This window comes from Sinocyclocheilus rhinocerous, unplaced genomic scaffold (genome assembly GCF_001515625.1).
Source record: "Sinocyclocheilus rhinocerous isolate Xijiao unplaced genomic scaffold, SAMN03320098_v1.1 scaffold508, whole genome shotgun sequence".
Lineage (NCBI taxonomy): Eukaryota > Metazoa > Chordata > Actinopteri > Cypriniformes > Cyprinidae > Sinocyclocheilus > Sinocyclocheilus rhinocerous.
Window position 1 is genome coordinate 205,371 of NW_015650695.1, and position 27,069 is coordinate 232,439.

The window sequence follows — 27,069 nt, forward strand, 5'->3', positions numbered from 1 at the left end:
GGTCTACTTTTCACTCACCAGCATTAGTGGTAGAGCTGACTAAAGGAGGTGGCCCAGATGCACGCTGGGTAGTGATGGGTGAAACAGTGGCCTTCTGGACTCCTGTCACTGGATAACACAGAAAAAAGTATTAAGAAATATAACTAACTGGTATCTTAAAAAGGAGGAGGGATAACTAGGGATGAGAAAATTTAGCAGAGAGGCTTAATTCAAATACTGGATTAAACTCGATGCTAAGGTTGTTATTCAGCAAAATGTTTGTGAAAATCTGGTAATCTAGGAATCCACACAATCTTTTCGGGTGAAGGTGAAAACATTCCCTTCTGAAGTTCTAAAGTGACTTTTGTGTGAGCTGTTCATCTTCATACATCGCTACAGTATTAACAGACAATGGACCCTTTTTTACCCGGGAATTTTCGTTAATGTGACTGGCACCTCAAGACTGAGCAATAAAGAGCAGCTGTGTTTTACCTTGCACATCATCATCATCTTCTGTCAGATCTATCACAGAACCTTTGGGCCGCCCGGTCTGTAGAGAGAAGAGTAAAATTTAGTACAAAACTGCACTTTGACAAAAGTGGTATTTGCAATTACATTTATAAACTACATTATTTACAATGAGACATTGCTTACCTGAGAGGGTGTTTTCGGTGTTGAGGCCTGGTTATCTGTTTAAAATGAGAGATTAATGATTATATTATGAAACAGCCCATACAATTTTCAAATATACATTACATAATACTATATAATAAATAAAAGCAATGTGATGATAATCACAAAAAAAAAAAAAAAAAAAAATTGTACATACATAATTGAGACAGACAGCAAGTTTTATAGCCACAATAATAATCAAGATGCTCCAAATTCTTAACTAAAATAATGAAAATTCACTGCTACATTTAAAGGGATAGTTCACCCAAAAATTAAAATTCTGTCACTAATTACTCACCCTCATGTCGTTCTAAACCCGTAAGACCTTTGTTCATCTTCAGAACACAGATTTAGATATTTTTTATGAAATCCGAGAGCTTTCTGACCCTGCATAGACAGCAGTTCACGGCCCAGAAAGGTAGTAAAGACATCACTAAAATAGTCCATGTGACATCAGTGATTCAACCGTAATGTTATGACGCTACAAGAATACTTTTCATGCGTAAAGGGAAAAAAAATAATGACTCGTAGCTTCATAATATTACAGCTGAACCGCTGATGTCACATGGACTATTTTAATGATGTCCTTACTACCTTTCTGGGCCATAAAAAGTTGCGTTGCTGTCTATGCAGGGTCAGAAAGCTCTCGTATTTCATCAAAAACATTTTTGTATTGCGAAGATGAACGGTCTTACGGGTTTGGAATGGCATGAGGGTGAGTAATTAATGACAGAATTTTCAATTTTTGGGTGAACTATCCCTTTAAATTTCATTTCAATGCATTTAAATAATGGGGTATTATTCAATGCTTTAAATATTCAATAACATTGTGTTATATCCCTCAAAAGGAAAAACCCAACAAAATTACAAAAAATAAAGCACTTTCCATTTAGCTGATATTATAAAAGGTGGCCACATGATAGACATTCTGTCATACCTGTCTTTGAGGCCAGCGCGGAAGCCGACGGTGGACCAGCTGCAGCTGCCGCTGATCCTGTCGCCGCAGGTCCCGTGGTTACCTTTCTGGGCCATAAAAAGTTGCGTTGCTGTCTATGCAGGGTCAGAAAGCTCTCGTATTTCATCAAAAACATTTTTGTATTGCGAAGATGAACGGTCTTACGGGTTTGGAATGGCATGAGGGTGAGTAATTAATGACAGAATTTTCAATTTTTGGGTGAACTATCCCTTTAAATTTCATTTCAATGCATTTAAATAATGGGGTATTATTCAATGCTTTAAATATTCAATAACATTGTGTTATATCCCTCAAAAGGAAAAACCCAACAAAATTACAAAAAATAAAGCACTTTCCATTTAGCTGATATTATAAAAGGTGGCCACATGATAGACATTCTGTCATACCTGTCTTTGAGGCCAGCGCGGAAGCCGACGGTGGACCAGCTGCAGCTGCCGCTGATCCTGTCGCCGCAGGTCCCGTGGTTCCTGGAGAAGAAGCCGCTGTACTCACTCCCACAACAGCAGCACACTGTGTAGGTGTTCGGGCTGTAGTCACAGATATCCCTGTGCTGGGTGAACTAACAGTGCCTGTGCCACCCGGATACACGGCTCTCGCTAACGACACCGCCGGAGCTGACGAGGTCGAGGAAGACGAAACAACACTGCCTGCTGGCTTTTGAAGGATGAAGGTGGTAGCAGGTGTAGTCATCTTTGCCTTATTGTTGCTACTAACCGTAGATAATGACGACACCGGTATTAAACCGACACCACTGGCAGTATTAACCAATGCCCCGCTTTGCCCATTTGCCATCGCTAAAGGCAGCTGAATCAAAAGAGGCTGAATAGACACTGACTGACCCCCTGAAGTTGCTGGGGTGTTAGTCATGACCCCTGTACTGGGTCCAGTCTTTAGTAGTAGGGTGCCTGTCTGAGACTGGCCAGGCAAAGAGGTGGACGAGGGAGTGGAGCTTGTTGTTGTGGAAATGATCTGTAGAATGGGTGCAGGAGAAGCTAGCGCGGAGGAGGTTGGTGTAGTCAGTGTGGACAGAGGTTTGGGCTGGGCTGGGATTGCTGAGGGGCGAAGAAAGAAAAAGAATGTTTGAGTTTAATAAGATATTACTTTCAGAGTTAAAACGAGAACTAGAATTAATAGAAATGAGAATTAAATTAATAAAAAGCTCACCAGTTGAATTAGAACCAGTGGCTGGACTGGACAGTTTGGGATCCACTGTGGTTTTAACAGTACTGTAAAAGAACAGAAATGGTAGGGAAGCATTAAAATAATGGCAATAGCACAAGCATTTCAAATATTATTTGCTAAAGCTTTTTGAATTACAAACTGCAGCACTAATATGTGCAGTTTTAACAAATTAGTCTGTGACCAAGAGTGCGTCTACAAGGCTTTTGTGGCTAGCTAGCTCTTTGTTCAACTTCAACCAATGTGGAAAAAGGATGGTGAACTGTATAGATGTTGGCAAGTTTTAAGGGCCGTTCACAGAAAACGCATGCTTGCATTAAATTGTGTTTTCTATTGTTTTTCTATGTAAACCTACACTAGAGGTACATCTTTGACAACTGAATGCGTGTCTTTTTATTATTTTAATAATTTTGAAAAATAAAAAAAATTATTGTAATGTTTTGCAATAGAGGAGGAGCATGATCTTGTGAGGATAGAGGTTGATATGTCAGATATTTTTACCGTTGCGGTGTAGTCATGTTGGTTGCATTGTTGGCCTGAGCAGCAGCGGCGGCAGCATGAGCCTGATTAACAGGAAACAAAGTGCATTTTAATGAAACATTCAAAAGCACATTTTGCTTGCAATCAATCACTAAAAAGGGTATTGTATTTATGGATAAAGACCATTAATGGCTTGTATCTTTATTCCATAAACTCCCATAATGTTTTTCACTAAACCACTTTGACCAAATCACACAATAACTGAATTGTTTTACCTCTTGAGTTCTCTTTGAGTTCTCCGAGGCCTGATTAGCAGCACCAAACTTTTTGGCCAGCCGGGAAATCTTAGCCTAAAATGAAAACACAAAGTTTTGTTGATGTTAAGTATCAGGTTTCACAGTCCCATTCTATTAACTATTGTAGATGAGTAATAGTAATAATTCTTGTATTTGAAAACTTCAAAACTCACCTGTAGTGTGTTAATATGCTGCATTGTATTCTGTTGTTTGGTTGCGTTGTCAATCTTCTCCACTCTCTCTTTCAGCTCTTTTATGCTTCGGTCAAATACAGTCAACTGCAGCACCCGTAACCGTTCCTCGACTAACTGCTGTACCATCTAATAAGAAGAGAGCGAGAAAAAGAATAAATAACGTCTTATGTCTGAGCTCTGTTACAGAAAACCTTCGGATGTCTATCATGAATGTTATCTACAAATATCCATTATTACAGACAAATTACAAAGAATTCCCAAAACTCAAAAAAGAAAATTCCGACAAGTGAGAACCAATGCGTTTTGCTCTCATGTGAAACAGGTACAGTTGAGCTGTTTACCATATTTCATGGGCTCTATGTATGTGTGTTATCAATGTTTCTATGCATATAAAAACCTAAATTAAAGCAATAGTGTCTCTTTAGAACATCCTCTTCATTTGTGTTTCAAAGACGAACAAAAGTCTTCTAAATGTATTCTTTTATGAGTAAATGACAGAATGTGAATGTTTTTGGTGAACTATCCCTTTAAGATTAATTTACTGTAATCACATATCTCTGTATCTCATTTCATGTTATATGAAAACGTGCTGTTGTATAGGGTATGTGACTAAATGCTGTATATAGATATGAGGATTTAGAAAAAAACATAAGATATAACAAACCTTCTCCAGTTTATGCCGGCTCCCAGCATTGGCTGTGATTTTCAGCTCTATCTGAGCTTCCAGCTCTTCGCCGTCCAGCCTTGCTCGTTTTCCGTCTCTCTCGTCCTTGATTTCTTTGTCATCTTCATCTTTCTCCTCGGACAACGATCTCTTTGTACCAGCAGAGGCACTGTTGTCTGCTGTTGAGTAGGAACAGAGGAAGGGTTTAGACTTTAATGCAGAGCTACTAGTGTAAGTAATGTTAGCTCAAATGCTAAACTTCATGTCAATACTATTGAGCTATAACAAATATCTCAAAGCAACAGCAATTGTAGAGCAAACCATTTTGAGTCTATAGAGTAAGTTTAAAGGCATAGTTCAACCTTCAACAAATTCATTTCATTTTGTCATCCACATTGTTCCAAAACAGTTTGAGTTTTCTACGGTAAAACACAAAATATATTGAAAAATGTTGCCATTGACAAAATTTTTGTCAATACAATAAGTTAATGGGGTCAAACGTTTTTAACCACTTCGAATTTCAACGTTCCTCAAAAGTCGTGATCCACTTAAAGCAAGTCATACAGGTTTGGAACGACTTGGTGACAGTTTTAATTTTTGGGTAAACTATCCCCCTCTGCTGAATGACTGCAAAATAATTCAGAATTCTCTCAAAATTACTAGTTGATCTGTAATTGCTTGAAAGTCTATTACAAGACTATGAACCGGAAAAGCTTATATTTTACTTCTGATATTTAAGTATTTACAGAATAGCATTTTTACAGTCTCCGCAAATACGTTGTACAGGAATTAATGGGAGAAATTTAATATCTGACCTCCCTGAACTCATAGACTGACCAGTAGTTTGCAGGCAGGTTGAGTTTCTAGAAATTCTCACCTCCTGCATTCTCAGAAGTGCCTTTTTCATCTTTTTGGTCCTCTTTCTCATCGTCTACATTCATCTTCTCCCCACTACTGTCTTTCTTTTCATCTTTGTCTGCTTGGATTTCATCCTCTTCGCTCAAGCACAGAAATCCTTCTTTAACCTCTGGATCACAGTGCAACCCAGAGGGGGAAGCAGAAAGAGAAGAGGAGGAACTTTTATTGCTCGTCTCCTTTTTCTCTTCTGCGGCCACAAGGGGGTCGTCAATATCCAGAGAAGGTGAGGTAGTTTGTGTGTTGGGTGGAGAGGGAGATCGAGAGAGGGTGAAAGATGGAGAAGGGGAACAGTGAGCTGAATCAGGGGCAGGTGACATCAAGTCGGCCTCTTTATGATTCGGGTCTCTCTCCTTGACTTTCTCTTTCTCCTTTTCGGTGTGGGCGCCGTTGACCAGTGGTGTCTGAGGTGGTGAGGAGGAAGATGAGTAAGAGGCGGAGCTGGAGGTGGCGGCTGCCAAGGTGTTGTGCAGAGCTTCCAGTTGCTGCCGATCGCTCATCTTCATCGTTTTCCGTGCACGAAAGATTTTCTTCTGAGGTTCCTCTGGTACAGCTACTTCCATTTTCACCTGCGGAAAAACAGTGGGAGGATATGGTCAAACAAATGTTTTATATCCTAAACAGGCTAGTTAGATAACTCCATCCAGTACTCAACACATCTGATTAATCTGAGCAAGTACAAGTGCCTTTACTGAAGTGTGACCACAAGGTGTCACTGTCACTCATCTAAACGCCACTTCCTGCTGTTCTAGAATTTTCTCTTGGCCTCGATCACAGTACCTTTCTTTAACTGGAACAAAACCATAACTAAAACCCTGGACCAAGACTTTGGCTTAACTACAACCTAAAAAAAATTGCCAGAGTAAAAGTACTAAACTGATCGGTTTAGATACCCACACTATAAGTCTGAGCTGAAGCACCTCTCTGATTAACAAGTCCACAAACCACCTTGCATCTGTAAAAAGTAAGTAGTTGAACCTAACGAAAACCAATAACCTTCCTCAGTTCAATTGACATAACTAGTGAGTTGGTAGGGCGTAACAGTCAGCAGTGCATGTGATTTCAGAATACAGAGAGGGAGAGCAGACTTTGTGTCCTCCCCCTCAAGCTGATTGGTGCAATTCTTAGCCAATAAGAACAGCACTCTACAGAATCTGCTAGCTACAAGAGGAGTTCATTATATAATGCAGATTTTCAAAGCTACTATAGTACTTAAACTAGACTAGTACTTCTGTCTCAGTGTTAATCACAATAAGACATTAGTTTGTCTTACCAGGCTTCTGTGATGTCTCGTATTTTCCTGTTCATGGATTTGGCAGCCAATCGCTTGAGGATCCTAAAAAAAAAATAAAAAAAATTGAAATATTAGGTTTGAAATGTAGTTAGAAATTCATTTGCACTCATTTCTGCTACATGAATTAGATGTATTTAACTATTAGTTCTTCAACTCGAAACCAGATCCAAACATCCTTCAGTTCCTTTTACAGCTCCCTCATGTTTTAATTAATAAGTTGTACTCAAAATGTTATGTAATCATAACCCAGTAGTTTTATCGTAACACATGAGCACTGGCATATTCTTGATTATCTAGTAATGTAGTCGATATACTTCCTTAGTTCTATGTGTATGGCTTACAGTACAATGCATGCTGAATCTGCAGCCAGATATTATGACAAAGATCACATATAATAAACTCATTGCAAGCTGTGTAGAAATAATGTTTTATATCATCTATAGAGAGAAACAAAGAACTTGAGCAAACAGCTAAAGAAACCTCAAAGCTGGTGCCATCCTGTAAATACAAGTAGATTATATTATTAAATTCAGAAAACGAATCAGTGCACACAATATGTGGTACAGAAGTATATTGCGATTTGTGATTCTGGTAAGTCAAGGGAATATTAAAACCTATTCGCAAGGTATTTAAAAATAAATTACAGTATGGTGGTGTTCTCTTTCTGTGCTCATTAAGAGACTCTCAAAGCTAAAACAGTACACAAAGAATAGCCACCTGGCATAGTTCTTAATTATAAAAAAATATATATATAGTCAAGTCTGAAACTAGTGGTACTCTCGCATCAAATGCTAAAACTGTTCTGAAAATGACACCTCTCAGCCAAGACCAAACAGAGATAAATCAAAGTACAGTAAAGCTCAACTAAATATTTACAATAAGGAGTTTCCTATATTTCTCAGTACTCCCATGAATAAGAGTTGCTAGTATTGAATTTAACTTGCTATTAGCATCAAAGCACCTTACTGGATCCAAACAATTAATCTGTCTTGATTTCATTCTAATGCTGCACATCAACTTTACTTTAGTTATTCTCATCTCATCTTCTTAGTTTTAGTACACATCCAATAACAATATAGAGCTGCAAGCATAAATCCACAGGACGCCGCATTGCTGCTGCACTGCTACATTAACAATCATCCTGGCAGGTGTGAATGACGTGGCTTCTATATATACCAAAATCTCGTCCTCCTAGACCATTTGCAACACCTTTAACTTCCTGTGAACAGCCATTCCTTTGAGGTCTGGTATCCATGACAACCACGAAAAAGACTTTTACGTAAATTCAATTGACGATTTTATAGCTTTTGACTAATTTGCCATCCTAAACACCACAAACTGCTGAGTGAACAGCAAGACAGGTGACTAGGTTGTACAAGACACAAAAGGCGGTGTCAAGTTTTTCATATTCCAACATGTCATCAACCCAAAAAGAACAGACAAATGTGTGACAAAAACTAAACAGTAATAAAATGCATCTCTGTATTCCTCCATCTCCCCAGTTTTATGTCCATAAATGGGACATTCATTTCAGAAAATGGCTGATAGCTTCTGGAAAGCTTGTTCTTCTAATGTTGATCACCGCGCACAGGCTCACTGTGGCCCTCCCCCACCCCGTCTGTAAACATAGACGCTGAGGTTGCCGCTCAATGCAAAATGGTCGCCAGAGCTGCGGTGTAAAGCCAGGCTCAGGTCTACAATACTCCTTCTCCTAAAGCTCAGACCTGAATCCATAGACTCTGTACTCACTTTCAACCGAAGCTGGTTTCAGAAACATAACCTCTTGCAGATTGCTAATAAAGAACTGTTTGTAAAATAACAGAACACGGTACTGCATCTTGAAAACAAGTTACAAGGTCGATATCTGCCTGATACCTGAAATAATTTTGATGATAAGCGAACAAAAGTGATTCAAATAAGCAACCTTTAATTCTAAAATAAGTAAATCACAAAAGTTCCTAGCAAAAAACATTAAATATGAAAAGATCCTAAAGAATCACGCTCATTTACGGATTTCGCACATTTACCACTTCCTAATGCGAAAACCCAAAGCATTAACGGGATTTCCAAGTCGAACGTAAAATAGACAATCCCAACAATGTCAGAATTGCTAAATTCTCACTAACAGTCAAAACAAACGCAACATTAAAAAAATTCGCAAAAATATCAGCGTCCATGAAAATACGAAAACAGTAAAAATCGGTTAGAATTAGTGTTAAAAAAATAAAACATCCACCAAAAAGTCCATTAATCTTGAGTAAACACTACTAAATATGAGGGTGAATTTTAAAAAAATGAGTCTTCAAGAACCGAAACAGCTCGAAAACAACCTTGAGGTGTAGTCTTCAGGAGTAGGCCTTGATTAGTAGCGAGCGCGAAAACAGGAGCATGCCTAGTTCCCAACTAGCTCAAAGCGCACACAACACAGAAAAGAAGAACAGAGAGAGACAGAGAGAACGGGAGGGGGAAGGGATCTCGTGTGGAGAGGCGGAGCACATTCTTTGTAAGGTGTTGGCTGTAACCAGAATAAAAAAAAACTAAAAAAACAGTGTAGCTACACACAATTGTAGCGTTACAACCAACAGTACAACGTCATATGAAACAAAAGGTCACTTTTTGACTCATGATGAGACTGTGAGATGATTCATCACCTCTTATAAGCTCACTGATCCACCAGCGGTATTCTAAAACCTATGATTGAAGAAAGTGTTCCAAAATATGACATTCAACCAAAAAAACTTTAGAAATCAGAGGAAAATAAAGAATAAAGAACAAAAACCTCAGCAGCAAGAAAGAAAAACTGCCATGTGCTGAAAAGCAAAAACTGCCCCCTCCCCCACTGCTGCAGGCACAGAGAAAACAGGGTGGAAAATTACTGCTATGTGGATCATACCATTATAGCAGAAGAGGGGTGTCTCACGTGCACCGCTATGGGTCAACACAAGAGGGCGCAGAGCAAAACTGAATCTGCTCTGCATTTTAAAATAGTGACAATTTGTCTATATGCAGTCCACATTTTGCAATGAGCATGAATCTCTATACTGCACAAACATCTTTGCTACTGCACAGAACAGGATTATAATGAGGTGAAAGGTCAAAATGCTGTCACATGCAAATGTAAACAACTTGACAACAAAATGAGCTATGGTCGCAATTTCAATGTACAATGACAGACAATTAAGCATGTTCAGCATATCTGATCACTTGAGTCTCAGCTCATGAACATTTCACACCGTTGTGTAGAAATTTGAACTATGTAAAATCAAATCTAATAAATCGCATGAAAGCGCATAACTTATTCTACTTAAATTTTGGATTTTCTTTTGAGTTATTCCCAAAGGCAAGTTGATTAAATGGGAACAAATCCCTAATGTTCTATTCATTGTTTTCCTAGTAAAGGGTCATTTGTAAAACTATCCTGAAAACCAGACTAAATGTCCCCCAACTACGTTTTATTAGACGGAGCTGTTAGTGTATGTGCTCCAACACATTTAACTCTAGAGTTCATGCGGGCGATGCACATTCTAATCCAGCTCATGACATTTTTCGATCTCCTGTTTTCCCCATCCTTTCCTTTCATCTCTCTACTGTGCCTATAAATAAAATTGACAAGAAGGGCATTAAAAAAGCCTACATTCAGTCCATGAGAACAAAGCAGAGGACCTTCCTTATCTAAACAAATCAATTCTTGTTCAAATGACTGTCAATTTTCAGACAAGTCCTAAATTAAAACAGAAAAATATTAGCACAACAGATTTTACAGATCTCGTAAAACCCTTATGACATTTAGGTTGCAACTGACTGTTCCTAACAGACAGTAAATACTGACGAGTTTCCACATACAGAGGTCTGACACAGTTTCCCAACCAGACGCTACACGACCAAAGCGCTCTTCTACATTAATCTGCGCTTCTGTCCTAGCCATGACAAGCGTCACTGCATTTTGCCTGTCTCTTGGTTTCCATTTTTATGCGCATCATCGGGTAGCTCCACCCATTTTCAGAAACATCTGATATGACAAATCCCTCAAGATCCACAAGGATATTAAGAAAAATTATGCTGTCTGGAAAAGCAGCATGGAAGTCTTGAAAACACAAGGTTTGTGTTCTTAGAGTCACGACATTTAGGAGTATTGTGCAAATACGTCGCAAGGTCAAGAGAATGTGCAAACCGAGAAAAGCACATACTAATCTGATTAAATGTGATTTTTACTTTCAGAGTGGACAGAAAGATCGTTTGGCGTTGAAATCTAGTTGTGCAAACCAGATACGTGTCACCTGCACAGAGCTGGTCAATGTCCCCTTTGTGCCAACATACTTGGCCCCATCCACAATCAATAAAAGTGAAAAGATACACACACACACAATGAACTAAATACTTCTCAGGTTCATCCTATGATCGTGAGAGAACGCAAGCATGTCTAGTCGTCTCACCTCAAGGAACACCCCAAGTGTGAATGGAAAAGAGTTGCTCTACAGCAGAAAACAGTGTCACTCTGTTTTTAAACTTTGGAAGACCACTACAAACACATTCCATGAAACTATGGAGAGAAATCAAACACAAACACACACAAAGTGTATAATGGGAAAGGGAAAGTTGTTCTTAAAGGGGGGGGTACAATGCGGTTTCATGCTTTCAGAGTTGTTTACACTGTTAAAGAGTTGGATTCTCATGCTAAGCATGGACAAAGTTTCAAAAAACAATTTGGACGTATGACGGAGTATTTCTGTGCCAAAAATCGTACTTCCGGGTTCGTACAAGTTTCGGAGAGTTTTTTTCGATCATGGCTCTTCATGACGTAGACGAGGGTGGAACTCCTTATATGGGCATTTCTCCCGGAAGAACGCGCCTGCGCACGTATCGACCAGAGTGAGAGCGAGATCGCGCCCATCAACGTGCTTCATCCGGCGGCAGCGCTGCACCGGACTTGCTCGGGAAGAATGTCTCCGATCCAAAGAAGTGTGTTTTTGGTTGTAAGGGAAAGATAACTTTGTTCAGCTTCCTAAAGAACCCAGCATTATGTAAACAGTGGATACAGTTTGTTTTTCAGGGGCAGCAACGGAGTTTCACAAGTGTGTTTGTTGACGAACGTTTTATAAACAAGGCCCAGTTCGACGCTGGATTTGCACATCATTTGATACTGAAAGATGGAGCGGACCGTTTTTTAGCTATAAAAGATCCCGGTCATGATCTGGAACTGCAGACAGTAAGTGAAACGGCATCAAATGCCTATTTTGTTGGCATTAGGCGCTCAAGTGCTCGTCAATCTTTAGCTCCGCCCACGTTGTATCTTTCTTTTATAAATATGATAAAACTAAAGACTTTTTGGAGATATGAAGGATGCTGTACTACTCTATAGGTACTCAAGATTAACATGAGATTGGGTGAAACTGTGTGTGTTATGGCCCCTTTAAATTTTACTGGGGGTAAAATGCATGCAGTGAGAACACTCACTCTCCCCCACTGCTGAAGAATGTGCAGTCATAACGGTAAAAGACAACAGGCATGGATCGTACGATAACTAAAAGAGGTGAGGGGATGCAGAACTTTGAATAGAAGCAAGTCAGTGACCGCTAAAAATAATTCAAATCAATTAAAAAATTCATGTAATATTATACTGATGTTCGTAATGTCTGATGAAGGCCTTGAATGCGGCTGAACACTAAGATTGTTATCTGAAAATCTGAAGCTCTACATTTTCATATGGAGGAAGTGTGGCGCCTTTTTATGAAGTATTGTCACATGGGAATAAAAAACAAAAATGAGCATAATACTGCAACTGCAGCTATGATGAGAACAATAAAGAAACTGTATGCTATCAGGGTGTAAAACGAGATTTATTCTTCTCTATTGTTTTCATTGCTCTCTATGGTTTTGCACAAGCTTTAGCTACTTCAATACTACATATTTTAAACTGCTAGAACTTCTCTGGCATTTTGAATTTCTTGTTACGGCACTGCTAATATTGTTGGGTACATATGATGTATATTAGCTTGTGTTTTATTCTAATTAAATGTATTAGCATGAGCTATTTTAATAAAATATTTTTATTCCAGTTAATATTTTGTTCACAAGACCCTAACATATGTTGTTAAAAATTCATTCGTCCAGCTTTATGAAACATCTGTTTTAATGAGACCAAACTACATTTCATAAAGCATTAGTTACACACCTAATGTTCATCCTTTGCTCTTTATTATACTATATTAGCACCAAATAAACTCCCTTCATTAGTGAAAAAGGGAAATTTATTCTGAACAAAATCACTTAAAACCACATCATGCCTTAATAGCGAATTCCTAAGTAGGTTCGCCAGTTCCTATGAGAATGTAGTGCAGTACAAGTGCAGACGACCCGCAACGGAATATCTAATATTTACAGTGCCACTGGTGAAATAATAACACCTGAATCCATCTTAAAATCCTCAGTCACAACAAGTGTTGGTATAAAAACAGCTTCCTCTAGCAGCTACTTTATGCACAGCCAGCTAATAACAGACACGACCGGCAGCAACAGGCTGAAACCAGTTGAGACGAGTTTACACCTCATAGATCTCTCTCTCATGTGTCTAAAAACACTTGGAGGTTTCTGGTAAAGCGATTAAACTCTAATCAGCAAATTAAGTGGTCAATTTTACTTTTATAAATTAACTGGTTTTTCTGTTTCCTATTTAAACTTTGCTCAATAACACTTTGAAAACCCTACAAAAACTGTCGCTGATGTGCGTGAAATAGAAAATATTTCAGGCAATGGAGCTTAAACTCCTCTCGAATGAGAGGAACCAAACTCGGCACAACAGCAGGAAAGCGTGCACACACTGCAGCTAGACTTACAGCGAGATTGCTTTAAGAGCCCCTCCTCCACTCTGCCATTTTACACTTGCAGGTCTGCACTGCAGTAACACAAAATGGCCACCAGCTCGGCTGCTGACAAGCTAAAAAACTGAAGTTGCACTATACACATGTGACGTAAACCAGAATAGGCGATACAATTTAAATGAAGTGGCTTCATTTTACAAGTTGTCTCATTAAGCCAGCTTGCACACATCCGTTAGACCAGTGTTTCTCAACCCTGGTCCTGGGCACCCCCCAGGACTGCACATTTTGTGTGTCTCCCTAATCAAACACACCTGATTCAACTCATTAGCTCATTAAAAGAAACTCCAGGACCTGAAATGGGTGTCAGATAAGGGAAACATACAAAATGTGCAGTGTTGGGGGGCGCCCAGGACCAGGGTTGAGAAACACTGCGTTAGACTCTCTCTGGTTCCTAACATTGAAGTTGCTTCTTTTTCTTTTTTTTTCGCAGAAAAGCCGGCTTTCAATCCATCCTCATGAAGGTTGTGAAATTTCATCAGGGTGTCTTCTATCAACCAAGGCTTTGGGTCCCACAATATAACCTGATGTGATAACACAGAGGTGGCCTTGATTTTTTCTGTCTTCTGGGAAGTGTAAAGAGGTCTTCTTTCACTTCATTCTGGTGCACCGGAGTTCTTCGCTTTTATAGGTACTCTTCAATCCATGCAGGTGAGGTGTTCTTCGTCTTCAACGCCTTGTGCTTGACGAGTTAGTTACAGGACAGCAGCAACATCTCTAGACATTTATGCATGGGTAGGCTAATCTATTATATCTAGAAAGTTATACTTCAGAAGTGTTAGATTATAAAAACACTGATACTGTTAACAGAAAAGGCCTAAGTATGTTAGCTCTACCACAAGGGTGCTCAATCCTACTGAAGATTTACCTTTGTGCAGATTTGGTTTTGAAGATTCTGATTGGTTCCAAAAAAGAACCTGAACCAGCTAATCATGCTCCTCAGGATCACCTGTAAATTTACCACAGGTGAATTAAAAGAGGGATGGACCTAAAAGGAAAATCTCAGGACTGAGTACCCCTGAACCACATTATATATTCCCAAAAAAACTGGTTAACAACCAACATACACTTAAGAAATAATGTTAGACACTCAGCAATATCATGTAGTTAAATATGCAACGTCTTAAAAAAAAAAAATGCTAGCACTTTTCCGCTAATGAAAACAAAAGTCGCAAACACACTTCTCACTACGACAAATCATACATTTAGAGCAAACTAGTAAAACAAACCACACATTCACACAAAGATTCTAATGAAAAGAAACAAAAGCACAGGAAGACAGAGAGCTGGGAGCTTACACTGCTATCCTCCAATGCAGGCCACCTTCTGCTTGGAGGAGAAATCTGCAAGCGTGACTAGCCTCCGTGCTATCAAGAGCCTAGCAGTAAAACTGAGCAGATGTGGGGGAGGGGCAGGGCCAAGGCTGTACCATGGATTTTACAGGGGTGCTACTTTTATTTTAATGTTAATAAATATTAAATACACTACTATACAGTGTTTGACACTGACAAATGAGCTGTACTATGTATATACACTAAGGACTGAATCATAGATTTCTCTTAGCAACTCTTTTTTTTATTCAGGGTTTACTTTTAGATTTTTCTTTCTAAATTAGCTTGGAAAAAAGTTTTGACTTGTTTTGAAACAGCTGAAACTGAAAAACCTACATTAGCTGAAACATCAAAACGAGCTGAAATTAGTTCTAAAGCAGTCACATTGCAGTGAAGCTCCACCCTCTAGCTGCAAAGTAACATGGCAGAGCAGACAATGGAAAATTACTGGAGAGTACGGACCATACCATTGTAAGGACTGAGAGGGGGAGACACTGCTAACTTGGACGTTGCAACTGTCCGAGTTCCAAACAGACACTAACTACAGGTCATTTCCTTCTGAGGTCCAACTAATCAGAGGGTTTTTATGTCTGCCAAACAGCAGTGAGGTGTTCCAATCAGAGCGAAAATATTAACCCTGTAATTTTTTATTTAAAATAAAAACAATAAAATAATTTGGGATACGAGTCTGTAATGCAGCGGTTCTCAAGTGTAGCCCATGATTAGTCATGACTCAAGCACGTCTAGGCACCTTACCTCAAGGAGCACACGAAGAGTACATGGAGGGGTGAGGGGAGCATTGGTTGGACTCTACCATGTTTGTGCTTGTCGTTTTTATAAAATACTTTATCTTCTACAATAGAAAAAGCAACATTACTACATTTACTATTATATCTTTCAGAAACAACATGAAACAAAGCTGTCCTCAGTGACCAGATCAGTCTGCAAGACCTTGCCATGACTGAACAAGTCAAGACACACTCAACAAAACAACTGCAGGCTTTCTATTAAATTACGCATTGACAAAAAAGGGCACAAAAATAAAGATGTATAGAACCAAAAAAAAAAAAAAAGTTCAAATTTTAGTGGGGATAAATATCGTGAAAGTGAGAGAACACTCTACCCTCCCCCACTGCTGCATAGCATGCAGTCAGAACTGTAGAAAGTAATAGGCAATTAATGTACTATTTCTAAACAGAGGGGTGTGAACATTCATGATCCTTTGCATACAAGGAAGAACATGTTAAAACTGCCTACATTTACATACAATCGCAATTAAATTATAGTGTCTCACTGCATTCACAGATTATATCTGCTTATATCCGAGTTGAGGCAACAATTCCTGCGTAGCACTTGCTGTCAGAACTGCTATTCAGATTGGTCACAACATTGGTTTCAAAAATCAGAATCCAGCTTTAGGAACGAGTTCTGAGCCTTTATAGCCATTTCAGTAGTACGAATTTACAAAAGGCAAAAGGTATTCATTTAAAATCTCAGTAAATTTCTGCCTAAATTCTTATTAATTTCTGCATTTTGTTCTTCATACAAGTTTAGGACACAGTGGCTACATTTACATGCAACTAGGGCTGTGCAAAAAAAAAATCGAATGCGATTTTTGACAAGCTACACAAAATCGCGTTCAAAATCGGCAATGAATCGCCTGCAATTTTGAACTCGATTTTGTGCAGCTTGTCAGTGAACTACGGCTCTGTGTAGTAAATGCCGCTCCATCTGAAAGCACGTGCTGGAGATTTACTACTAATCACAGAACTGGCTTTACTGACGAGATGCGCATGAAAATCGCATTCGATTTTTTTGCACAGCCTACCACCAGGTATAGAAAAACCCCCGAAACTGAAAGGACTGCGCATGTGCAATGGCGCAGAAATAGCGTAATGACATATGACGCGCGGAATGAGCGGCTCTTCCTTTTGAAGAGAGTGTTGTATAAATGTGTGTCCTGTCATTATAAAACTCTCCTTTCACTCGGCAACTGTGAAGTGGAGCAGGACAACCTCCCACCAGTCCTTGTTTTGGATTCACATCCACAGGCAACCCGTTTTGGGTGCAGGGAGGGGCATTTTTACTGAGTGATAAATATGAGCAGCACGGCATTTATCCATAAATGGATAAATATTAATTCTGCTGTTAAAAACAAATAAAGAAACCGTGTAGGAGAGTGGTTATTATGTGCAAACAGTGAGAAACTCTATATTTGTGCAGTGTGCGTGTGTAAAAAAAAAAAAAAATCTATTCCGATTTGAAGCTTGTGACATATAAACTCGCACATCAACCCGATCACTTTATTTAGCGTTCATGTAAACACTACATTCAGATTCATCAATCGGAATGAATTCAGTCCGATTGAACCAAAAATTGTGCATGTAAACGTAGCCAGTGTAACCAAAGGCTTGGTGTTTTTGGATTTCTCTGGATGAAGTCCCACATGCTTATTTTACCCTGCATAAGTAGCCACAGATTTTTCTGCACCACTAATCAGAGGCAGCGACACGCTGCTGCTGCTGAATCTGCGGCAGGAAAAAATATAGTTGAGCTGAGTTTTGAGCTCACAATCTGAACTGAATGTGATGAGAAAGACCAAGAACTGTGAAACACAAATACTATAAAGAGACTAAATAAACATCTTTCTACTTCATGGTTCCCGCTGACTGCAAGGGAAACATTGCAATGTAATTTGTGAACAAATGACTATGTGCTGGTTCTTTTTACTGAATCAAAAATTTTTTCAAACTTGAATTATCGGGTTGAATCAGTCTAATGACTCACTCGATGAATTAACATCTGACTTTATGACTCACTGTCATTTTAGTCATGTCCAACTCAGAATTAACAGAAAATGGAATTGACTTAGACTTCACATGACATACAATAATAAGGCATCTCAGTACTAGTAAATGCTACTGGAGCAGGTGCCAGCTCATTCACTCACTCACTAGTATTGTACATTAGCCTGGTGATTACGGTTTACCATTTTTAAACTTAAAACATAACTATCAAAATCTTTGCCTTTGAAAAGTGGCCAGTGGAATTTTATTTTTAAAGGATATTCATCATTGCTGTTGGGATTATATTTGTCCTAAGAAACCACAGTGTATGTGCTCATTGAGCTGTTGACACCGTAACCATGAATAATCTAAACACTGCTGATCTAGCTACACAAAAACATTAATGATTAAATAAGAAAAAAAAACAAAAAGGGAAACTACGGCAATGCGCAGGCTAATCTCTCTACTTTAAAAGCAGCTATTCGGGTCAGTTATATTGTTAGCAATCCAAATAGTTATTTTTTTTCTTATTTGTCACTTGGGCATAACATAAAACACAGACATAATACACTGCAGAAATAAGCAACATAAAAAACTAAATATTTCATTTAATCAATATTTAATTTATATGTATTTATTTTTTGAAATTTGGTATTGAGGGACTGCTAATATTTTTGGTGGTTCCTTAAGCATTTGCATTTAATAAAAAAATATTACAAATTCTTAAATGCATTTTAGTAGTAGTAGTATATTTTTATTTAATGCCATGTCAGCATCTTAGGCTATTTTCATGGTAAAAAAAATACAAGTATAACAAATACAATAAAAACCAGCAAACAAACAAACAAGTTATATTACACAAGATTTTTTACATTAACATGATAATTCTAAAACTTCTTCTGGCAAAATTATACTAAACTCTTTAAGCGAGTTCACGTCATAAAAGAGTTTTCTACATACATTAAAAGCGGGAGAGTCCAATAAAATATGTTTGACAGAAAGGGGAATCTTGCAGAACATGCATCGAGTAGGGTCTTCTAAATGCATTTTAAAACAGATTAAAACTGTATTTACAATGACAGCTGAGACACCACTGCAAAATTATTTGCAGTCAACATGAAAAACAAGATTTGCCAAGATCCTCCCCCAATCTTGACTGAGAAGGAAGACACCCAAGCAAAAAACGAAGATACCTAGTGGAATATACCATTTTTTAATTACAGGGCAACACAAACATTAAGAGGAGCTAATCCATGCCAAAAATACAATTCTAAGTAGTATTAGAGAGGGTTGCTTGTGAAATGGGTACAAACATAACCGGAATTATTTTGAAAAACGAATAATTCAAACTAGTTCCTTTAGAAAAAAAAAACTGCTTTCCTCTTGTAATGCTACTGTATGCACAGCCAGCTAATCACAGATGCGACCTGCAGAAACTAGCTGAAACCGGGTCAGACTGGCTTAGCTGTGGGTTGTATGTCATAGATCTCTCTCGTGTGTCGGTCTAAACTGGGTTTCTGGTAACATATGCAAACTAACTACAGGATCAAGCTACCAGATTTAATTTTATACTGAACTCATCTAGAATCTCCTTGTTGTGTAATGTATTACTACTTTTAATAACAGAATTATCATACAAGCGCATGAAATCCATGAAAACATTTAATGGATTAAAGCTTAAAATCCTTCTAGAATGACTGGAACCAAACACGGCACAACAACAGTAAACCGTGCACACTGCAGCTACCACTCAGAACCAGACTTACAGCGAGGACTCTTTAAGAGCCCTTCCCCCACTCTGCCATTTTACACTTGCAGCTCTGCACTGCAATAACACAAAATGGCCACCAGCTCGGCTGCTGTGAAGCTAAACAACTGAAGTTGAACAAATCACAGGAAGAAATGTCTAAATTAAAATAAAGCGGCTCAGGTTCAGGGCTGCTTGATGTAGTGTTTAGCTTGCATGTAGCATGTTTCTTCACATCTGACTTTTCTGGTTCCCCGTGTCAAGATATGTCCAGTAGTTTGTCCATACAGGAGCTGAATTTTCTTGCTTTTAAAATTGAATTGAAATTTTCAGTCGCACTGGATTATCAAGGTTCTACAGAGAGAACACTGTGTTCAGTCATTCAAGCCTTGTCATCCCACCAAATGACGTGACATTATAGAGGTGGTCTTTTGTCTTGGTTTCCATTGTTTCCATTGACGCGTCAGGTGTACTGCTCCTGGGATTCTTCAGATCATAAGTCTTCTGGCTTTGCTTTATCCTTCTGCATTGGAGCACTTTTAAAGGGCTGTCTCTTCAATCCATGCAGGCGTTCCTCACCTTCAACACCTTGTGCTCATCAAGTGACAGTTATGGAGTAGCAGCAATGTCTCTGGACATTAACTGCTCTGTTGGTCACGCGGCATCAAAAATACTGTTATAATATCTGAAAAAGTCACGTCCTAACCCGTTGAATACACCACTTAGAAGTGGCACGTCGCATCAAAACTTAATCACCCTCATTATAACCAACAAAGCCGTCTACATTGAAAGCACATGATCCCTTCAGTTATCGAAGGCACCACATTTTTTGTATGCGGATACACAGCTATTCCACTTGTTCCCAAGTCCGTCCTAAATAAAATGATTTTATTCATTAATATGAATTGTATTTTAATAACGTCTGAACCTTGCTGGGTTCAATTTTCTAGTCTCTTCTCTTTTTTTCCTCACTACAGTTCTGTTCAAAATAATAGCAGTGTTTAAAAAAAGTGAATAAAGCTCAAAATCCTTAACTTTTATTTCAATACACGCAAATGCCTTGGGAACACCGCACATTCTGTTCTAAATCAAAACATGAAGAAAAATTTATCAAATTTGTTTTTACTTTACAGAAAGTGAAGAAAAAGTTATATTAGGCTGTTAAAAAAAAAAAAACGGTACAGTTGAACCACTGATGGCATGTGGACTATTCTGACGATGTCTTTCATACTTTTCTGGACCATGACGAGTAATTTACTAGGCAGTCAATGGGACAGTCACAAGCCTCCCGGTTTTCCATCCAAAATATCTTAAATTGTGTTCCGAAGACGAACGAAGCTTTTACGGGTTTGGAACGACATGGGGGTAAAGTGATTAATGACAAAATTTTTATTTTGGGGTGGAGTAACCCTTTAATCTGGTTGGTCTGGAACCAAGATGCTGCTCGCTTACTGGTGTGTCTGGGGTCGTTGTCTTGTTGAAACACCCATTTCAAGTGCATTTCCTTTTCGGCATAAGGCAACATGACCTCTTAAGTATTTTGATGTACTCAAACTGATCCATGATCCCTGGTATGCAATAAATAGGCCCAACACCATAAAAACATCCCCATATCATGATGCTTGCGCCACCATGCTTCACTCTCTTCACAGTGTACTGTGGCTTGAATTCAGTGTTTGGGGGTTGTCTGAAAAACTGTCTGCGGCCCCTAGACCCAAAAAGAAAAATCTTACTTTCATCAGTCCACAAAATATTGCGCCATTATTCTTTAGGCCAGTGAATGCGTTCTTTGGCAAATTGTAACCTCTTCAGCACATGTCGTTTTTCAACAATGGGACTTTGTGGGGGCTTCTTGCCGATAGCTTGGCTTCTTCTAATTGTTACAGTACTCACAGGTAACTTTAGACTTTCTTTGATCACCCTGGAGCTGATCATTGGCTGAGTCTTCGCTATTTTGGCTATTCTTCAATCCATTCGAATGGTAGTTTTCCGTTTTCTTCCACATCTTTCTGGTTTTGATTGCCATTTTAAAGCATTTTATATTATTTTAGCTGAGCAGCCTATCATTTTCTGCTCTTCTTTATACGTTTTCCCCTCTCCAGTCAACTTTTTAATCAAAGTATGCTGTTCTTCTGAACAATGTCTGGAACGACCCATTTTACTCAGATTTTCAGAGAGAAATGCACAGAACAACATTTGTTGCCTTCATCCTTAAATAAGGGCCACTTGTTTGACAAGTTTTTCTCACAGAATGAATAACCTCACTAATTGAACTCCACACTGCTATTATTTTGAACACGCCCTTTTCAATTAATAATTCAATTACACAGAATCAGCATCATGCATGTCATGACTGTTGGGTCTGTTGGTTTTCTATAACTCTACTACACTTACTAGTAAAATATTTGCCATGTAGAAATATAATTTCTACCAAAAACAGTGATTGATCTGGTTAGTGATGTTGGACTGCTATTATTTTGAACACAACTGTATATGTACACAGCTGAAACAACATTAACAATGTGTAATTTTTTTCACCATTTAAAAATAACCCAGATCAAATTTTATATCCGTGGTTATCATTGCAAGTATTTTTTTTTATTGTTACTTTACTCAAAATTAGTTTCGAGTTTACAGCTAATTGATCCATAGTTAGCAATAATATAATAATTAATACAATTTTAAAGTGATGCGCAGCTTTACCGCTTTTAGTACAGAAAAGCTGTAACACAGGGGTGCTCAATTCTAGGGGTGCTCCGATCAGGATTTTTGAGGCCGATCGCCAATCACAGAATGCAGTATCTGCTGATACAGATCTTTTTAAAGCCTTCTTTTTATCATTTATAACTATTTATAGTGATACTCCAATCAGGATTTTTAGACATTTATTCAGGGCCTGAATTTCATTTTTGAAAATGAGGGGAATTCCCCTCTTAGGTGTCTCTTGTGAGAGGGGAAGCAGCACGGACTGTGCTTTCACACGAGTCTGCTACTGATCTGTGGCGGTTTACCACAAAAACAACATTTATCCATTATTTTGATTTCAAATCCAAACATTGTCACTGAAAATGCTTTTTCAGCATTGCAATTCTTTTTTTCTTTTTTTGTACACAGTACAGTTATACAATTACTGACATGTTTAAACACAATAAATATAAGCAACACATTATTCAATGCGTTTTACTTTTGCATTTACTTCTAGATTTACATATTAAGTTGCTCAAGCAAGTGGCAAAACATTTAAACTACTTTTCTTACGTCATCACAAACTTACCATTGACAAAAATAGTCCGCTCTACTGCTTTTTACTTTGCATTTAAATCTTTATTACAAGCAATCCTGCCGTTCATAAAGAAAGTTGTTTTTCTTCCTCCACGAGTGGCATCTTTTATTGCCTTCATCTAAAAGTGCTCTTTCCCTTTAAACCTAGCCAAAAAGCCATGTGTTGACTGTGAAACACAGTAGAATTTCATAATATGCATTTATGGTGTAATTACTAAATTTTTGTGTCAATCCATGTTCATATTTACTGCAAACAATGCACTGTTACTTTAATTCAGCGCTTGCAAGCGCAGCAATAGACTCGGTGTGGAAACGATCTCTGCACTGCTGCAGATGCACCAATCCTGAATGCACTACCGGACCGCAACCATGTGCAGTGTAAACGCTTTAATCCGTTAACATGAGCGCGGAAAAAATATGCACCACGTATGCACTGCAAACGGAGTAATGTGAACCTGGCGTTATGTGTGTGTGCTGCGAGTGTGCATGAGCGCACGGTCTCCAGGACAGCGCGCGAGCGCTGAATGGTTAAACACTGGCAAGAATTAAAAAGTAATGCAATTTATAGACTTTAGTGACACTGCCTCGACTGTGCAAGTGACAATTCCTGTGTCAACTGTGCAGCTTGCTTATAGACAGACGCGATATGTGGTGATTTGAAGCCATTTGCATATTTTGAGAGAGAAAGAGAGAGAGAGCGCGCGCGGTGATTCACTCACGTTGTTTGTGAAATTACGTCTCACACAAGGTTTTCAAATTACTTTATAAGTTATTTAATGAAGTACCTCACCTTCAGCATTATAATTATTTCACCCACGCCGGACAGACTTGCCAAACCTCTCACAGCAGTGTCATCAGCTTGAGATCGGCCTTTTAGAGAGCGCCGATCAATCATCCCAATGTGATTATCGGCCAATAGTGATAGGTAGCCGATCAATCGGAGCACCCCTACTCAATTCCACTCAATCCTTTGAGTAGACTAGAGTTTATTTCGGCCTCTAAACAAGCACACAAGACAGCTAATCAAGGACCTCAGGATCTTGTAAATTACCAGCAGGTGTGCTAAGGGGGGTTGGACCGAACCGCTGCTGAAATGAAACTCTCCAGAAGTAAGATTAAGTACACCTGAAACACATCTTCCAAAATCAATTGATTAAAAACCAATCTACTGCTTTGAGTACATGCTAGCAAAGTCATAACATAGCTAAACGTGGCTAACACTTTCACGCTAATGCCAAGTAAACCGCAAGCACCCCACTCACTGCGTTAATATTACATTTAGTTCATTTAATATATTTTGTATTGTTATATAAATACTTTCACAGAAAGAAACTAATGAGAAGACAAACATGGACAGGAAGACAGAGAGCTGGGAGCTTACACTGCAATCCTCAAATGCAAGCCACCTTCTGCTTGGAGTAGAAATCTGCAAGCGTGACTAGCCTCTGTGCGATCAAGAGCCTAGCAGTAAAACTGAGCAGATGTGGGGGAGGGGCAGGGCTAGGGCTGTACCATGGATTTTACAGGGGTGCTACTATTTAATTCTACTAATTTCTATCAATAAATACACTAGCAAACTTTGCACTGAAAAACTAGTAGTACTGTGTGCATAAACCTAACTGCAAGAGAAAAAAGAAAAAAAAACAAGTGTTACAAAGAAAATAAAAGGTTCTACTTTTTTTCTTACTAAATGCTGTGAAACAGAATTGAAACTGAGAACTGTTCCAATATAAATCAGGTCTCAAAATATCAAACTAGCTGAAATTAGTTCTAGAGCACAGTCACACTGCAGTGTAGCTCCACCCTCTTGCTACTCAGCAGAGCAGACAATGGAAAATTACTGGGAGAGTTTGGATCATACCATTATAAGGACTGAGAGGGGGAGACACTGCTAATTTGGACGTTGCAACTGCCTGAGTTCCAAACAGGTGTCAACTACTTGTCATTTCCATCTGGGGTCCACTTACTCAGAGGTCCGACATATCCGCCAATTAGCATTGAGGTGATCAGCATCTTCTCTAATTAGTGCCCCTCACCTTTAACGAATATATACACGAGTCAGTAATGCAGCGGTTCTCAGGTTCTCAAGAGTAGCTCATGATTAGTCGTGAGAGAACTCAAGCATGTCTACCTTAAGGAGCACACAAAGAGTACATGGAAGGGGGAGGGGAGCATAGCTTGGACTCTACCATGTTTGCAGAGGCGTCTTTAAAACATGTTGCCTTCTACACCAATAAACAATATCCTCGGGACCCCTACTGTATCCTGCAAAACCAGACTGACACAATAAACTGTCAGTAATCAGAATAGCCTGCAAGACCTCTACATGTTTAAACAAACTGTTGTGTTTCCAAGTACGAAAATACAAATTAAGTATAAGATAAATACTTAAATATTAGTGAGGGTAAAAATCATGGAAGTGAGAACACTCACCCCTCCCCCACTGCTGCAGAATGAGCACAGTCAAAATGGCAGAAGGACAGGCATGGATTGTACTATTATTTAAAAAGGGGTGTGGTGACAGAAAACTTCCTTTAAATGGAAGAACGAACATGACAGCTATTTAAAATCTCCACCATTAGCATCCAGGCCGTTGGAACGCTACAAAATCTTACTGTGAATATAAACACATTCTCTTAACTCAGACTATTAACTCAGACAGAATATGCAAAAATGCTAAAGAAGTCAAAAATCAAGCTCTTCCCAAATGCTAATACATTAGCAAAGCAATTCTCCATGCAACGTTAAGCGTGCAATGCATCCAGCGGTTTGATATTTTTGGCTACCTTTCTGGATGAATGCTCACATGCATGCTTTACCCTGCACAGGTAGCCACAGTGTTTTCTGCACTGCTAATTAGAAACAACAATGCACCTCTGCTGAATCTACAGCACTACAAAGGATTTTTTTAAACCTAGCTATGAGCTTGCAGTCTAAATTGAATGATGGCAGAGGAAAAAAATGTGCATAGGCACTCCACATTTTACATAGAACTGCATGACCAAACATTGCTCGTTAAATAAATATTTAAAAAGGTGTTATTTTATCATTTCTATATTTGAGGTTAACAGCAGCTATTACTTTAAATGAGTTGTTACGAGTGCCTTTGTCACTTGAAAATAAAATAAAACATGGACTTTATATATTGCAGTTATGTTGAGCAACAATTAATAAAATGTATATCATCAGGGTGTAAAATGAAATTGCATACACTTACAAGATCAAAGCTGCTGCTAAATTAGGAAACAACTATTGAGGCCAGAATTATGATGTTTTTTAGGTTATGGAGAATAACAATATCTACTGCTCTCTATTCCCCATGCACTAGCTTTAGCTTCATACGTTTAATATTGCTGTACCTGTGTACTATTCTTTAAATAAATATTACGATAATTGATTAAGTCTATTTTTTTAATTTGGTTATTTAGGCCAATATAAGCTGCTCTCACTAAAAGTACCTGTTGAATGAATAAATATACATGTAATGTAAGTGCTTTGATATTTCCTAGTGCATTACAAAAAATGCTATTTTGTTCATTTTTGAGTCTTAAAATCTTAGAATTCAATACAGATTTCTAAAACTGCATATAATAAAAATTGCCTAGAGACATAGCTGAAATTAAATCTGCTGCTAACAACCAAACCCCCACCCCAGTCCTGACTGAGACCGAAGACAACTAGGAAGAAACATGCATGTCTGGAAGTGGAATATACCATTTTCTAAATTTCAGGGGAGCAGAAGCATTTGGAGCTAAACCATGACAAAGATAAAATTCAAGATATATTAAAACTTAGAACTGTTGGTTAAATAGTTTACAATCTAAAAAAAAAAAAATCATCAACAATGTACAAGAAAACAGCTATCATTTTTCCACGCTACTGTATGCTCAGCCAGCTACTCACAGATATGACTGGCAGACACTGGCTGAAACCAGTTTAGACTAGTTCATTTACTGGCTGTCACTGAGCCCTCGTGTATCGGCCAGAGTTTGAAGGTTTCTGGTAAAATATACAAAAACTAACCAACTATCTGATCTACCATATTAAAATTTAATTATAAAATGTGACAAATTTTACAATGATCAATTCTTCTAATTTTCTGAGCAATAACACGCTATTACTGTGAAAACCCACAACATTTTAAAACAGGTACATGAAATGGAACATATTTCATTATCTACAGCTTCAAATTCCAATAGAATGACTAGATCCAAACACGGCACAGCGGCAGTGAAGCATGCACACTGCAGCTACCACTCAGAGCCAGACTTCAGCAAAGTCTCTTTAAGAGCCCCCTCCCCCATTCTGCCATTTCAGACTTTGCACTGCAATAACACAAAATGGCCACCAGCTCAGCTTCTAGCAAGGCCAACAGGAGCAACTGCAGTGTTTCTGTGAA

At 38.5% G+C, this 27,069-nt stretch overlaps 1 protein-coding gene and 1 long non-coding RNA gene across 2 annotated transcripts in view; one reads left to right on the forward strand and one right to left on the reverse strand.

Annotated features, from left to right (window-relative positions):
- The window catches only part of LOC107712238 (activating transcription factor 7-interacting protein 1-like), a 15,839-nt gene extending 1,366 nt beyond the window's left edge, over window positions 1–14,473 (reverse strand). Inside the window, exons 1-12 of the mRNA XM_016517419.1 lie at window positions 14,393–14,473; window positions 6,629–6,691; window positions 5,318–5,924; window positions 4,441–4,619; window positions 3,756–3,902; window positions 3,562–3,636; window positions 3,308–3,369; window positions 2,792–2,853; window positions 2,014–2,679; window positions 634–668; window positions 472–529; window positions 19–108 (exon numbers count right to left, since the gene is read on the reverse strand). Of these exons, the coding sequence (XP_016372905.1) occupies window positions 19–108; window positions 472–529; window positions 634–668; window positions 2,014–2,679; window positions 2,792–2,853; window positions 3,308–3,369; window positions 3,562–3,636; window positions 3,756–3,902; window positions 4,441–4,619; window positions 5,318–5,924; window positions 6,629–6,691; window positions 14,393–14,458 (2,110 nt within the window). The 5' untranslated portion in view covers window positions 14,459–14,473. The remainder of the gene's footprint in view (window positions 1–18; window positions 109–471; window positions 530–633; window positions 669–2,013; window positions 2,680–2,791; window positions 2,854–3,307; window positions 3,370–3,561; window positions 3,637–3,755; window positions 3,903–4,440; window positions 4,620–5,317; window positions 5,925–6,628; window positions 6,692–14,392) is intronic.
- Window positions 13,854–15,928, forward strand: LOC107712239 (uncharacterized). The gene is made up of 3 exons (XR_001636778.1): window positions 13,854–14,259; window positions 14,403–14,490; window positions 15,757–15,928. It is a non-coding gene; the product is annotated as an uncharacterized LOC107712239 (long non-coding RNA).
- Window positions 15,929–27,069: the final 11,141 nt, after the last annotated feature.